The 13988-nt window shown below is 37.9% G+C and overlaps 1 protein-coding gene across 3 annotated transcripts; it reads left to right on the top strand.

Annotated features, from left to right (window-relative positions):
* The first annotated feature begins 4122 nt into the window (after positions 1-4122).
* On the top strand, positions 4123-9824 carry LOC119617254. 3 transcript variants are annotated; one of them, XM_037976802.1, is made up of 6 exons: positions 4123-4325; positions 4407-4535; positions 4626-4839; positions 6270-6430; positions 9456-9541; positions 9659-9824. In XM_037976802.1, exons 1-5 carry the CDS (start codon positions 4299-4301, stop codon positions 9504-9506), a joined length of 582 nt encoding a protein of 193 aa, XP_037832730.1. In that variant the 5' UTR covers positions 4123-4298; the 3' UTR covers positions 9507-9541; positions 9659-9824. The 3 variants fall into 3 exon arrangements, with proteins under 3 accessions (XP_037832730.1, XP_037832731.1, XP_037832729.1); XM_037976803.1 differs by having other exon boundaries at positions 9456-9554; XM_037976801.1 differs by having other exon boundaries at positions 4126-4325; positions 9456-9824.
* The last annotated feature ends 4164 nt before the right edge of the window (positions 9825-13988 follow it).

Raw genomic sequence — 13988 nt, 5'->3', positions numbered from 1 at the left:
TAACTTGTAACATTTTTATAGGTAGGCCTATATTGAAGGACTCTAAGGTTAGTTGAAATATTTTATTGTTGAAAGTTATCCATAAAATCATGCTACTTTACAGAATTATTGCACTGTTAATCCAAGCTTTGCCACTGCGGGCACATAAAAGTGACCTACATGACTCAGTGGAGCTGCTTCTTTATTATTTCCTGCTGCCAAAGGATTTTTAATGTTTGTGCTCACGTCTGTGTTCACATGTCTGCAGCGTTAACAAAACACCTTATTTACCAATGGACACATTTTAATCATTGGATGGACTAATCATTTAATTATTTAATCATTTAATATAATCATTTAATCATTGGATTGATATCTAAAACTAGTTCACATTTGGAGTCAACCCCATTTAAGATGGCTGCTGCAGCTAATTCACCTTAGCCAGCTCAAAAATAGCTACACCTCAGCCACTTTTATGGATACTGAGCTAAAATTTAATGTGGTAGTAGCCATGGGTCATTCACAACACATACACTGAGGGCTAATAAATTGCACAAGATCATGTTGCATCGCATGAGATCACACATAATATTATTTTCAAGGTTTGGCCAAGCAGCAAAACTATAACTTCATTTCTATACATAAAAATCTTAGTTTGAAACTCTGGCATGAAAGGTGGTCATAATATGCAGTCCCTCATGGAATGCTAGGCCTTTAACTAGCTAAGTAATTGTTTTGCAGGAGTTTTTGTTTTTCATCTTAGCCAACAAAGGGTCATTAAAAAAGTAGCAACAATAGTACTTTTTTTTGCTGATTGCAGATGGTTTCCTTCCCTTTGTTTTGTTGCACTGTAGTCTTCTTTTATATTGCCCCCATCTTCTCACTGTACTGCAGAAGCAGCAATAAAACTAGAGTAAATTTAAAAATGGACAAATCCATCTAAAAATATCAACTGTCTGCCTCACTGGTACTGAAACGCTGGTAGAGTCAAAGGTCCATCAGAAAACCATTTATCTGTCAAACTCTTGTAAACATGCACGGTCTTCATGGGAAAGTCTCCATGAACAGGGCCTGTGGGAGAGACGGCGGAACCATTGGGATGTTTCATTTGAGCTCACAGAGCAAACAGTCAGAGGATTTCCTCAATCAGAGGCGACAGAGTGTGCAGCGAACAAGCTCGCTGACAGAAACATGGAGGCCCACGCTAGCAGCTGGGCGTGCAAACAACCTCTGGGATTTACTGTGGCTTGTAACACCTTTCAGCTCCGATGCTGCGCGGCAGACTCAAACACAAAGCGTGAATGGAATCTGCCACATTAACGCCAACAATTAAACTCTTAGGGAATCCCAACTTTGACTGGTCCGAACAGCCTGCAAAGTCTTTGCCCCTGAACTTCATGACCCTTTCTTTTTTTTCTTACACGTAGTTTGCATGAACTTAAAATCTGTCATGTGTTTGATTATGGTGTTTTAACAAATCAGCACATCTGTAACTGAGTGATAAATCAGGAATGTAGAGTATCATTTGATATTATGTTTCACTTTGAGTTTACTCTGGGTCACAGAGCTAAAACTCCTCGCAGCTGCAGTTACAGTACATGGTGTCCAGTGGGAAAAGGCCCAAAAAAGTCTTAATTTCCACAAATATTCTGCTGTAAAATCTTTACATTTCTGTGCCTCTGCTCCTGCAGTGCCAGTTGCTGCTGAATGAGGCATTGTTTCATTCAGAGGGGGGAATCCAAAGACCTCACTCTTCCCTTTTCCATAAAGTCACTCTGCTATTAATAACCATATATCGCCCTCCTTTGTCAACAAGAGCGACACATACAAATAATATGCTTGAGGAAAGACAATGGTCAGTTCCCTGTGGTAAAAACAACAGGATGAGCCAGAATCATAAGAGCTTGTGTGTGTGTGTGTGTGTGTGTGTGTGTGATTGATGTGAGCCTCCTGTAAAAAGGAAGCCATCTCACTTACCCACTCAAAATCTCTTTCATGTTCTAAACATTTCACATGCTACCCTCTGGGTGAAAAATAGAGATGCAGTTTTTTCTCAATTTAGTAGCCACTCTGATGGTTTTATTGATGGTGTAAAAATGTTGTAAACTTATGTTGGTATAATGTTTTTATTTATTTTACTCAAATCTAATGTAAGCCTCTTATAGTTGAGCTATAATGATCAATGCTCCCACTTAAAGTGACACTTTCCTATATAAAGCACTTTATAGTGTGTTTTCATTCACCCATTACTCATATTATACAACTGCATTCTGTTTTTGTTTTGTTTTTCTCTTCTCACATCCACTGATATAGATACAGGGAGTTACGGGTGCAGATAAATTGGTATCTTTTTGTTAAAGAGAGAAGCTGGTGTGCATCTCCAGCAGTCACTGTCAGAGACGGGGGACACCCTGGACAGATTACAAGTCCATGACAGAGCCACATAGAGACAAACCAGACAAACAACTATTCACACTCTGCCTGACACCTACTGGAATATGTAGAGTTGCCAAATAACATGGGTGTTTTTGGTTTGTGGGAGGAAACTGGAGTGCTGGGGGAAAACCCACGCCTGCACAGGGAGAAGATATGCAAAAACTCCTCACAGAAAGACCCCAGCTGGGAGGCAAACCTGTGACCTTTTTACTGTGAGGCAACAGTTCCAACCACTGCTCCGCTGTGCTGCCATTTTGGCAAGTTTCAGTTTCACTTTTTTATGATTTGCTTTTAAGAGTGGTGTGCTCTTCAGTCGTCTTCCATTAAGTCCACTTGGTTCAAACAGCGATAGACAAGTAATCTGACAATGATGTACCTTGACCTTGGAGTTCACCTCTAATCTCTTTGTAAGTTGTTCTGGGCTCTTTGGATACTGTTTGTGTTATCTTCAATCTTCAATTTGTCATTACATTTTACCCTTTCGGCCACATCCAAAGCGGCTGTCTCCTGTCCTGTGGATCTTAAACTTCTGAATAATCTGTGCAGCTGTAGTCGGAGGAACATCCAGCTGCTTGGAGACGGTCTTATAGCTTTTACCTTTGACATACGTGTTAATAATTTTCTTTTGTTACCTCTTTAGGACTTCTTCTGGTATAATTGCCTATCTTGTCAGCACCAGTAGTCCTTATGCAGACCAAAGTCTGGTCTTAATATAGTACAAACACACTTTTAGGGGTTAGGTTTAGGGCCAAAGTGTGCACTGAGTGTAGGGTTAGGCACAAACTGGTAGTAGTTGAAGTTAGGTTTCATTGGATAAGAAGATTAAAGTTTGTGAGTGAGTGAGTGAGTGAGTGAGTGAGTGAGTGAGTGAGTGAGTGAGTGAGTGAGTGAGTGAGTGAGTGAGTGAGTGAGTGAGTGAGTGAGTGAGTGAGTGAGTGAGTGAGTGAGTGAGTGAGTGAGTGAGTGAGTGAGTGAGTGAGTGAGTGAGTGAGTGAGAAGGAGGCAGTGGGGTGAAGGCAATGTCTTTGTTGTCACTTTTGTTTTCTGAAACCCACCGAAAAAATTGTTTTTCATCAAAAATAATTCAGACCTGAAGCAACAGGATGTCAAAATATTTCCAGTCAGACTCCAACAAGCAGAGTCTGTGATGAGTAACTAGTCCTCATTTGAAAAAAAAGAAAGAAGAGGAGAATGTAAACTTTCACTTGTTATTTAAAAAAAAAAAAAAAATTCTACAGCTGATTTTGCTCTTATGGGGTGATTTAAACTAAACATGTCATTGAGAAAATCTGAGTTACAATAATCATAATAATAATAAAAACAGTAAAGTGCATTCTTCTCAGGCACCACCTGGTGGCAGATGTTCTCCATCCATCCATTTTCTTTACCTGCTTCTCCTTTCTGGGTCGGAGGGAGCTGGTGTCTGTCCCCAGCAGTCACTGTGTGTGAGGCGAGGGACACCCTGGACAGGTCGCAAATCCATCACAGGGAGACATAGGGACAAATGAGACAAACAACCGTTCACGCTCTCACTCACACCTAGGGACAATTTTAGAGTTATCAATTAACCTAACATGCATGTTTGTGGGAGAACACCAGAGTACCCGGAGTAAACCCAGGTGCACACAGGGAGAACATGCAAACATGCAAACCCAGAAAAGCCCCAGGCCGGGATGCTGGCATCTTGCTGGGAGGCGACAGCTTTAACCACTACGCCACTGTGCCACCTGCAGATGCTCTCCATACTTTGTAATAAGGTCTCATGTTTCCTGTGAGGTCTTTAAGTCCGCCTCTTTTAGTTTCACAGCCTCAATTTCAAGTAAAGTGAAAACCAACCATCATTTTTTCTCCTGTAAACACAAGCGCCAGATAAAGTGAAAGACATGTTCCAGGCGGTACTGTTCATCAGCGTGAGTTCACTTACTATTTTTATGATTAAATCTCCATTAAACTGTCAGTGATCAATTCAACTCTCTGAACTCTGTGCTCAGCTGCTTTTGGTGCCTAACACAACCCAGAGTTCTTCAGAAGTTGAATCAGGCTGCAATAAAGATGTCTTACTTCAGTGTTCAAGTGTCGACTCAGACCTCTTGGATTTCCTCGCCATCACTTGGTACAAGGTCAGTAACACTAAGACATGAATTAGGATTTAAAACTTTTTTTCCTACTGTGTTGTGAGTTATAAAGCTTTCTGATGTTACTCCGAACAGGTCAGCAAAAACAAACAAGAAGGAATCGTGAGGAAACTAAAAACTGATGGTGCCACACAGAGATACAACTTCAGTCGGGAGGCAGATTTTGGAGCAAGGCACAGCCTGCTGTTGCCCAGAGCGACGCCTGCAGATTCAGCCACATACAAGTGTGACATCAGTGCAAATGTAGGGGGTAAAAACAAAGAGATGAGTGTCCGTCTCACAGTGCATGGTAAGCTTTGAATTTCATCTTAATCATCTTTACCAAGATACACGACACTTCAGAGTCTACAATGAGCTCCAGAGCAGAGAAAACAGTGACCAGTTATGTTTTATTTACTTTTTAAAAGTTTAAAATACAGTTAAAATGGTATTACTGCTGCATCTGCAATAGATTTGATAAGCAATAGATAAAGATCTGGGAAATGTTGTACAGCGCAAAGGGTGAGAAAATAGTTTCACTTTCCTGATTTAGTTACATGAGGCAATAACCACAGAAGCCATCCAGCATCCAGTGGAACAAAAAGGTTTTCTAGATGTTATCGAAGTGAATTTATTCATTTGTTTATAAGACTTTGTATATCCAGTGTGTCAAAAGTAAACACACCCCACACAAACACACTTCATTCAGGCTTATTTGTTAAATTCATTATGTACACCACAAAAAAGGTCACATAACCTCAAGATCTCAGATATTTGTCAAATAAAGGATTAAATATGTGACTAACATCAATTGAAACTAAAAGCAGCAGACTTACAATGATTGACCTAAATATGTTAGTTTTTGTCTAAAAAACGTTGATGAGCGCGAAGCCACATCAAATGACAGGAAACAGAATGAGATGCATGATACGCCATTCTTGCATTTTTCCCCCTGCATATTCTGTGCCACAAAATAATGTGCCAAAAAAACCTGTCATTTCTTCCATATAAATGACCACTTTTCTTTAAAGAAATAGAGATTTAAACATGAAGCTGTTAGACATAATTAATACGATCAAATAAAAGAAAAGATGTATTTGTCTGATTAACTTAAAGAAGAATATATATAAAAACATACTGAGTTTAGGTTACATTCTTTGTAGCTATAAATTTAACTTTTAAAACAGTATTTTGTTAAAAAAAAAAAAAGTTAACTACATTTATATTTTATTTCTTTCAGAATGAAGTTTGTATGTTGCTTCAAAGAGGTGAACATGGTTTGGACCAACGTAAACCTTTTGAATTGACTCTTTGTTTTCACTTTAACTCAGTTGAATGAATTTGAAATTATTTGTTGAATGAACCAGTTTATTTTCTGCCATGTTTAATATTATCGTCTCTCTTGGTGTTGCACTTACAAACTTAGTTATGTTTCTTTTATTCAATGACAATGACACAAATAACACAAAGTTCTTGTTCAGATAATAAGATTATGTTCAACTCATATCAAGTGAATTCAAACCAATGCAGCACCTATTCAAACCAAAACGTTTAAAAATTAGTTTGACCTTCCACATTAAGTTAAAATAAAATAATTAATCAGCCTTAAAAGATCAATAACTTCATGATTGTTTTATCTTGAAAGGAAGAAGAAAGATTTCCACATTCATATTCGTTCAAGAAGAGTGTTTAGTGTGCGTGTGTAATTTTTTTTTTTCCACCTGTTTTGTCTGAATGCAGAGTGTGTGACCTCGACTGAGCTGCCAACGATGTCCAGTGAACCGAACAGAACTCAGCCCAGTCCCCTCCTCCGTGTCCAGCACCTGCCCATCGAGTGGAGCCTGACAGGATATGTAGTTTTGGCTTTGGCCAAAATTCTTCTATCCTTTATGTGCATTTGGGTAAATATACTCTTGTATTTGTTGGCATGCAGTATGTTGATTTGCTGTGAAACATACAGGAAACAAATCTGACATTATTACTGTTTGGTTTAAAGAGAAGCTTCTTTCAACAGATGTGAGGTATAGGGTTGTATAAAAGGCATTTTAATCTTTTTTCAGGCCATTATTTTCCCCCTGTTTTAAATATTTTTCATGTAGGAAATTCTGGAAAATAACAACAGGAAAAATGACATTTGAAAAGCAAACTGAGCTCTGAAAAGAGATTAAAAGAATGTTCTAGGCCCCTAAAGGTGTCTAAAACTATTTCTAGACCAGAGAGCACTTCGCTAATCAACATAAAAAAGCATGAAATATTAAAAATTAAATATTTCACTGTTAATCAGGGATAATTCAGTGGAGACAAACGTGACTTTCTTTAAAAACATAAACAGCGTTGATGTAGTTGATCCTTTTATAAATTGTTAACCCAAGAAACTAATTTATGACTTTTATAAGCAGAAAAACAAAATTTATCTTTCCTTTTTTTTAACATTGAGTATTTTTTACATCACTTTGTCACAAATAACCCAGTGCTTAGACTTAAAAGTAAAATTCTTGTGTTAAATCAGGGTTCAGTTTCTGCCCAGGAAGACATTTTTGATTACTTGAGATGTCTGATGCCTCTTTGGGGTTTCAGGAAATATTTGTTTTTAGTTGAAATGAGTTTTAAATGTCTGAGGAAAAGTCTAAATAAAACGATTTTACCCATCTTTGTCATCTTGGACAGTCCTTTTTTTTCAAAAGGAGTTTGAAACCTGACAAAATGACTGAACTGGGATTTTTTTCTTTTTGTTGTTTTGCTGAGTGGGTGGGCGGTTTCCAGAACAGACAAATGACTAGTTTCACATTGGGTTCTTCATTTAAAGTAAAATACTGAATGGTTCTGTGTAACAAACATTTAGATCCACTGTTATGAGGCTGTTGTTTTCATGAAGGGACCATGGGATGTTTCTTCAGGCAAACAGGAAGTCCACATTTGCCCAGTTTAGAGGAAAAAATAAAAAGAAACTCTGTCGCTCATTGAATCCCACGGCTGATGGTGTCACTAAGGAGCCAAAACCATAAAAAGGATGAAACAGGTTTTTGTGGAGATGTAAGAGTGCTTTCAGCCAAGGCCCAGATCTGAAAAAAATGGTGTTGAGAACATTCAACATTTCTGCACCAATTAAAGGTGGAAATAAACCAGTTAAAGGCATTTGGAGACTAAAGATGTTTCCAGCAGTCTCAGACTGAGACATCAGGGATGGAGCTCCTCCGTCAGACGGGTTCATGGTTTCTATGAATCAGCCAGAGTTTGGGAGACAAAATTAAAGATTAGAAGCCAAGTGAGGAAACCGATCCTCACTTTCAACAAACCGAAAACAAACTGATTGTTCTTTCCACAAACCAAACAACGAAACAAGAAAATATCGCTCATTACCTTTTTTCTCACTTCTCTTTGTGTGTGTGTGTGTGTGTGTGTGTGTGTGTCTGACAGCAGCATTTTTGCACAGCAAACAAAGAACTAGGAGCAAAGACGGAGGGGCAAACCAGACTGCTGTGTGCAAGCTTGTTGCTAACACACAGTTTATTCTAAACACACAGATTTGCATGCTTTTGGAAAGTTATGCAACTTAGAAGTGCCTTGATGCTTCAGTGCACGAGGCGGCACTGGAAGAAATACTCAACAACAAAACACTGGTCTTCTTTTTTGTTGTTGTTTTAGAGATGAAGCTCCTTTCACATCTCTGCAGAGACATGGACATGATCGTGCAGAGATACTCTTTTCTCCTCTCCTGACCTTGCTGAGCTCTATAATGAAAGAGAAGAAGAAACATCTAAAAGCAAAATGTGTTTAGGATTATTTAAAAAAAACTTTAACTTCTTCACAAAGTGATGAACAGACCTGAGTTATTTCAGTCTTTTGCTTTTAATGTCCTACAAAAAAACTCTAAAATGAATAGCATAGCTTTCCCTGAAGGAATGCACATCACCCTCTACGTTTAGTTTGAAACTGAGATTATCTTCTACAAAAGAATGATGGCGTTGCAGCCATTTTGGTCAAACCTTTAAATTACCGTTATGTGTAATCTCAATATTGTGAGCTGTCACCCCTCAGCGTATGTGTCGTGAACGATCAGTTAGTGCTCCGAGTATATGTTGGGGATCACGCTCAGCTACTACCACACCAAATGTTAGCTCAATATCCGTAAAATCATTATATAGAGAGAGTTATAGCCATTTTGCACTGGCTAAGATTGATTATCTGTAGCAGCCATCTTGAATTGGATCGACTCCAACAGCTGCAGATGTATGATTACATTCTGAAACTTTCATTACAATATGTCTGGTGGTTCAAGAGATATTTTACTAACAGACAAACAGAATCGACCAAAACAGTAAATGCTAAAGATTTAAGCAATAATTCAGTCCAATGTGCATCACTTGGAGTAGGTGTTGTCTGTGACTTTCAGCTACAGCTACAGCAGATCTTAGCACCATATCTGTAAAACTGACTAAATTCTGGACATTTTTTGTGTTTTCTAATGAGATGTTTTGCTAACGGTACAGACAAATGAACACACGGGCAAAAACATCATTGCTCCACCTTAGCCTTCAGCTGCAGGTGATAAATAGTTGTTTTTAGTTGCCATTGTGGATATGGGCGAAATCTGTGAAAAATACCACTGAAAGAAAAATGAAGATGAGTCTAAAAGCAAAATGATTTTGAACATTTTCTTAACAAGATGTTTAAACAACATGGTTAGAACCATGCTCACTGAATATTAATAACCTCTCAGAGGCACAAAAGCAGTTTTTGCTGTTTTTGTGCACACCTTGGTGGAGAAACTGTAGGCGCTTCTGCTCCGAGACACGTTTCCTCTAACAAACAGTTTATCTCCAGTCTGAGGTTTTTTTTCTTACAAAAGGGGTAAAAAAGGGGGGCTTTTTTCCAGTTTCGTCAACTGAACTGACGTTTTTTGTGTTTTGTCTCTTTCTAATGAAGGTAATTCGGATCATTTCTTCGAGACGTCAGAAGAATGACTGGTCCAACTAATTGTGGTATCCTCCTGGAGACTTCAGGGAACGAGTGTAAATATAACTTGTAAATACTGTTTGTCCATTTTCATTAGTTCAGTTTTAACTGCACATGCTTTGTAAAAGTGTGTCACGGTGCAGCACCAAACCACCTGTTGGCTTTTTTATTAGTCTGCTGTAGGTCAACAGGAACAGACATGACAGGAAGAGAGAAACAAAAACCACTTCCAGGCTGTGATACGGAGATTCAAGCAAACTTTTATTAACACAATTCAACAAATTATTCCAACCTTTGATGCTTCCACGTGTGAAATAAAGTTGTCATTGTCTTACACGGTTTGTGCTCTTCTTGTGACATGATGTGTTATTATTTCATTTATTTATTTTTTTGTTGAACAAAAGTAGACAAATTTTTTAAAACATAAGTAGCCAGTGGGGTGTGTGTGTGTGTGTNGGGGGGGGGGATCATTTCATTTTATTTTATTTTTACCTAGAATTTAACGATTATACAACAATGATCAATGATTTTGATTTTTAAAAACTAAAACTGAGTGTACAAGTTTGAATTTATTGTGGATTTTCCCTAAATCACACAGGTCAAAATTATATATACAGTTTCAAATATATGCATACATTCATTACACACTTTCTGTTGCCACATATAAGCTTGTGGCAAAATTCCAGCTGTATATTTGACCGCCCATCTTGGCAGAAGACAGAGAGTTCATCTGAGTTATTTGATTTCCTGTCGCAGAGGCACAAATTCTCAACAGGGTGGAGTTTGGAGTTTTGAGAAGTCAAGTTTCAAACATGTAGCTGCTGCTGATTGGAAGTGAAAGTGCAGAATTTGGACGTAGTTCTCCTTTACCGTTCCATCCACTTTGTGCGATGCGCCAGTATCACAGCATGATGCAACCACCCCCATGCTTTACAGTTAGTACAGTGTTCTTGAGTTTGAAAGCTTCACCTTAACTCACACGTGTCTGACTCTGTTCCTCAGGGGGGCGCTCTCCTGCATGTTTTAGATGTGTTTTTGCTTTAAAACACCTGGTTTAAATGGATGATTTGTGGGCATGCTGCTGGAGAACCTGCTGATTTGGTGAGGAGGTAATTACCTAAAACCTAATAAAACTAAAACCTCCAGGACAGTGGCCCTTGAGGCCTGGAGTTTGACACCCCTGCTTTAACTCCTCTAAACATACTTCTTATTATTGAGGGCAAATAACTCAATCTTTGTCTTGTCTGACCATAAAACTTTACTCCAGAAGTCATTTGGTTACATTTAAATATAATACATTTTTTGATATCTAAAAAAACCCACCATGACTATGTGTGAAGGAGTGGGAGGGACTTTCAGAACCACATTTTTAATGCGGAGACTCCAGTTCCAACAAATACAACCAGACAGCACCTGTAGGGCGGAAATTTCTGGCTTCAGTTTTGAACAATGAAAGGAGGCAGAGATGTTCGACACCCTCTCAATTCAAGGTGATGTAAAACTGGCGTCACTGTGGACAGAGACTCTGGTGCTCCACCAGGTTCCACTTCATGGTTTGAGCCTCGGTGGTTCCTGAACATCTGAACCAGTGTCTTTATCTGAGGATGACAGATGAGTATTAGTCAGTCTGATAGGTGCTATCAAACAGATTATTTTTATGCTGGCAAAGACAAACTACCAGCTGCAGTCAGTCACGATCACCAACAAGTTAACAAGCACTGGCCTCGTCAAGTTAAAAGACATCCCAGAGCCAACAGCACAAGTTATTAAAGACTGATGTTTGTATATATCTGAGCCTGTATAGATAAATTTGACTCTGTGTGGAATAAAGAAAATCAACAATAAATTCAAACTTCTACAGCCAATAGTTGTTTGTATAAGTCATTAAAGTTGTATGTTGTATAAGCATTCCAATCTGGGAAAGAATAATTTAAAATAAACACTGAAAAGCTAAAATTAATATGACAAGGATGCCCTAAATTTAAACTTCTAACCCCAAGTGTATTTAAAGTGTATTTAAGTTTTTTTTGTTTGTTTCCAGTAATACAGACTTCTTTCTGAGTTACACAGTTTTTGTTTTGAATACTCACACAGTCCTGTCCACGCTGACTTTCACTTCTCCTGAAATAAGATCACAAGGACAGAAAATCCAGTTCATCAGATGCTGAGTTACTATCAAGATCTGGGCTTATGAGAGAGAATCATGGTTACTTCTGTGAACATGGGTTTGAGGTCAGCTGAGAAAAACATGCGAAAAGATCTCCATCTGCTGGTAAATCTGCAGACAGCACCCCGACTAAAAAAATAAAATAAATCACAGCTAAAGGGACTGTCATATTGATTGATTGATTTTGTTCCCCCCCCCCCCTTTTTTTTAAGTTTATCAAAAATACTTTGAAACAAAATGACAATGATTTCAATGAGTAAATAAGATAAAAATTACTTGTTTATATCAGCAACAACAACAAGATTGAATGATTTATTTAAAAAATACTATCTTAAATTTACTTAAACTCATTCAAATTTATCCTCCCCACCACTACACACTTACAAAGAGATGTGAAACACAAGAAACACAAATCATTCCCTAATTTCCTTTAGTCTTTGCAGTCAGTTTAGTTAAAAAAAAAAACAATTTCAATGAATGAATGAATGGACTTGTTGATGGATGGTTAAATACGTACATGCATAAATCGAAATAGCAGCCATCAGTGAAATTGAAGGACACAAGTTCAGAGATGCAGCCATATGGAGCTATACGGATTTTCCTTCCTCTGTATGAACAACAAGACGTGCTGCAACAGATGGTGCGTCCCCAACAGAGCCCTGATGGAGTCAACCTGAGAACACATGAAGAGACAGAAGCAGCAAGACCCTCGGTCCATGGAGGAACGACAAGATGCTGCAGACAAACTACCAAATGTCACTAAATGCAAAGCAGATTTTAAAAAGTTACCACATTAAAAGGTTTGGATGAAGGTCTGACTGCAACACACTCACTCACTGTCCAGTTTGTCAGGTTTCCTCACATGAAGAAAAACAGAGGAGGGACATATAAACACATGCTGACTCAGCGCCTGTACCCAGGCAAAGCTGACTCGAACACAACAGAAATAAAGTTTATTTAAAAAAAAAAATGTTTATTGTTGTAAGTCTTTGGAAGCACTTACACGGTCATGAAAAATGATGAGGATTAAGTAAGATGACAAATAAAACATCAACTGCATGAGCGCAGTGAGCGACATAAGAGAAACGGAAATGTTTGTAGCATGTTAAAAACAATAAGCACCACAGTAAAGTGTGTTTAATTTATTTTACTGGCCTACCAGAATTTATCCTTGCATTATATCTCTTCTTCATCTGCTGTCTGTCTTCACTATTGCAACAAATAATAATAATCTGCAGCAAATTTATTTAAACTGATCTCTCTGTGGATGATAAAAATCAACTCTTTCATATTTTAGCTCCAACGAGGCCTGATGCTTCAGTTTATTGAATGCTGTTCCAAGCATAAAGTCTTCCGAATTTTCTCTCTTTTATGTCTAATGAATTAAGTATGAAAAGTTTTGAAAGATAAGAATTACCAAAACATCTTTCCCATGAATGGGACCCCTTCACTGATACAAGGATGTGTAAAAACACTAATCCACTGATGGATGGATGCTCCTACCTTGGAGTCACTTTACTCAGGTGTGACCGGTGACAATTTTTTCAAAAAATGGCAAAAGTCCTCAAACTGAACATGAAGCCAACTGATACCTTCAGAGATAGTTAAGTCAGTATTTATACTGTTAAAATGTCTGAAAAAAGGTTTAAGGAGCAATTCATCTGCACATTTGTTGAGCACTGAATCTGTGCAACCATTAATGTAACTACAAAGAGGCTAAATTAATTATTTTTATCATTTTATTAGGATTAAATAATGCATTTTTTATCATAAATCATTACAGAGGTGCCCTTTAATTATGTTAGCAAAGTGTCAGATTATCATAACAACATAATACTAAAATAATGCGTGTTTCTGATTGACCAGATGCACGAATGAAGAGATATTTCAGATATGCTGAAGTGGGGCTGCAAGCAGTACTTTAGATTTTGTTGTTGTTGTTGTTTTTGTTTTATAAAACAAGTGGACAGCAGTCCGAGCAATTTCAGTTTGGAGAATCAGGGAAAAAAATCTCACAGGTGAGTCTCTCTATAGCTCCTACTAAGAAGACCGTTGCCAATTTCAACTATCTAAAACAGCTAAAACATCAAAAATATCATAGTGGTTTAAATCCTAATCACTTTTCCATCAGACCATTATTAATATGGAGTTTACCCAAACTACTATATATGAAAAACTAAGTCAATAGGTACCTATGGGCTGAATGTACAGATATTGGAAAGACAAATTTAGCAAACAGATGTAGGTGAAAACAGCTGAGTTTAAAATACCAACTAAGTTTATCGGTGGAGAAAAACAGGCAAGACGCAAGTAATAGTTCAGTCAATAAAGACTCC

This window comes from Kryptolebias marmoratus, linkage group LG8 (assembly GCF_001649575.2).
Source record: "Kryptolebias marmoratus isolate JLee-2015 linkage group LG8, ASM164957v2, whole genome shotgun sequence".
Lineage (NCBI taxonomy): Eukaryota > Metazoa > Chordata > Actinopteri > Cyprinodontiformes > Rivulidae > Kryptolebias > Kryptolebias marmoratus.
This window is presented reverse-complemented; position numbering and strand designations above follow the sequence as displayed.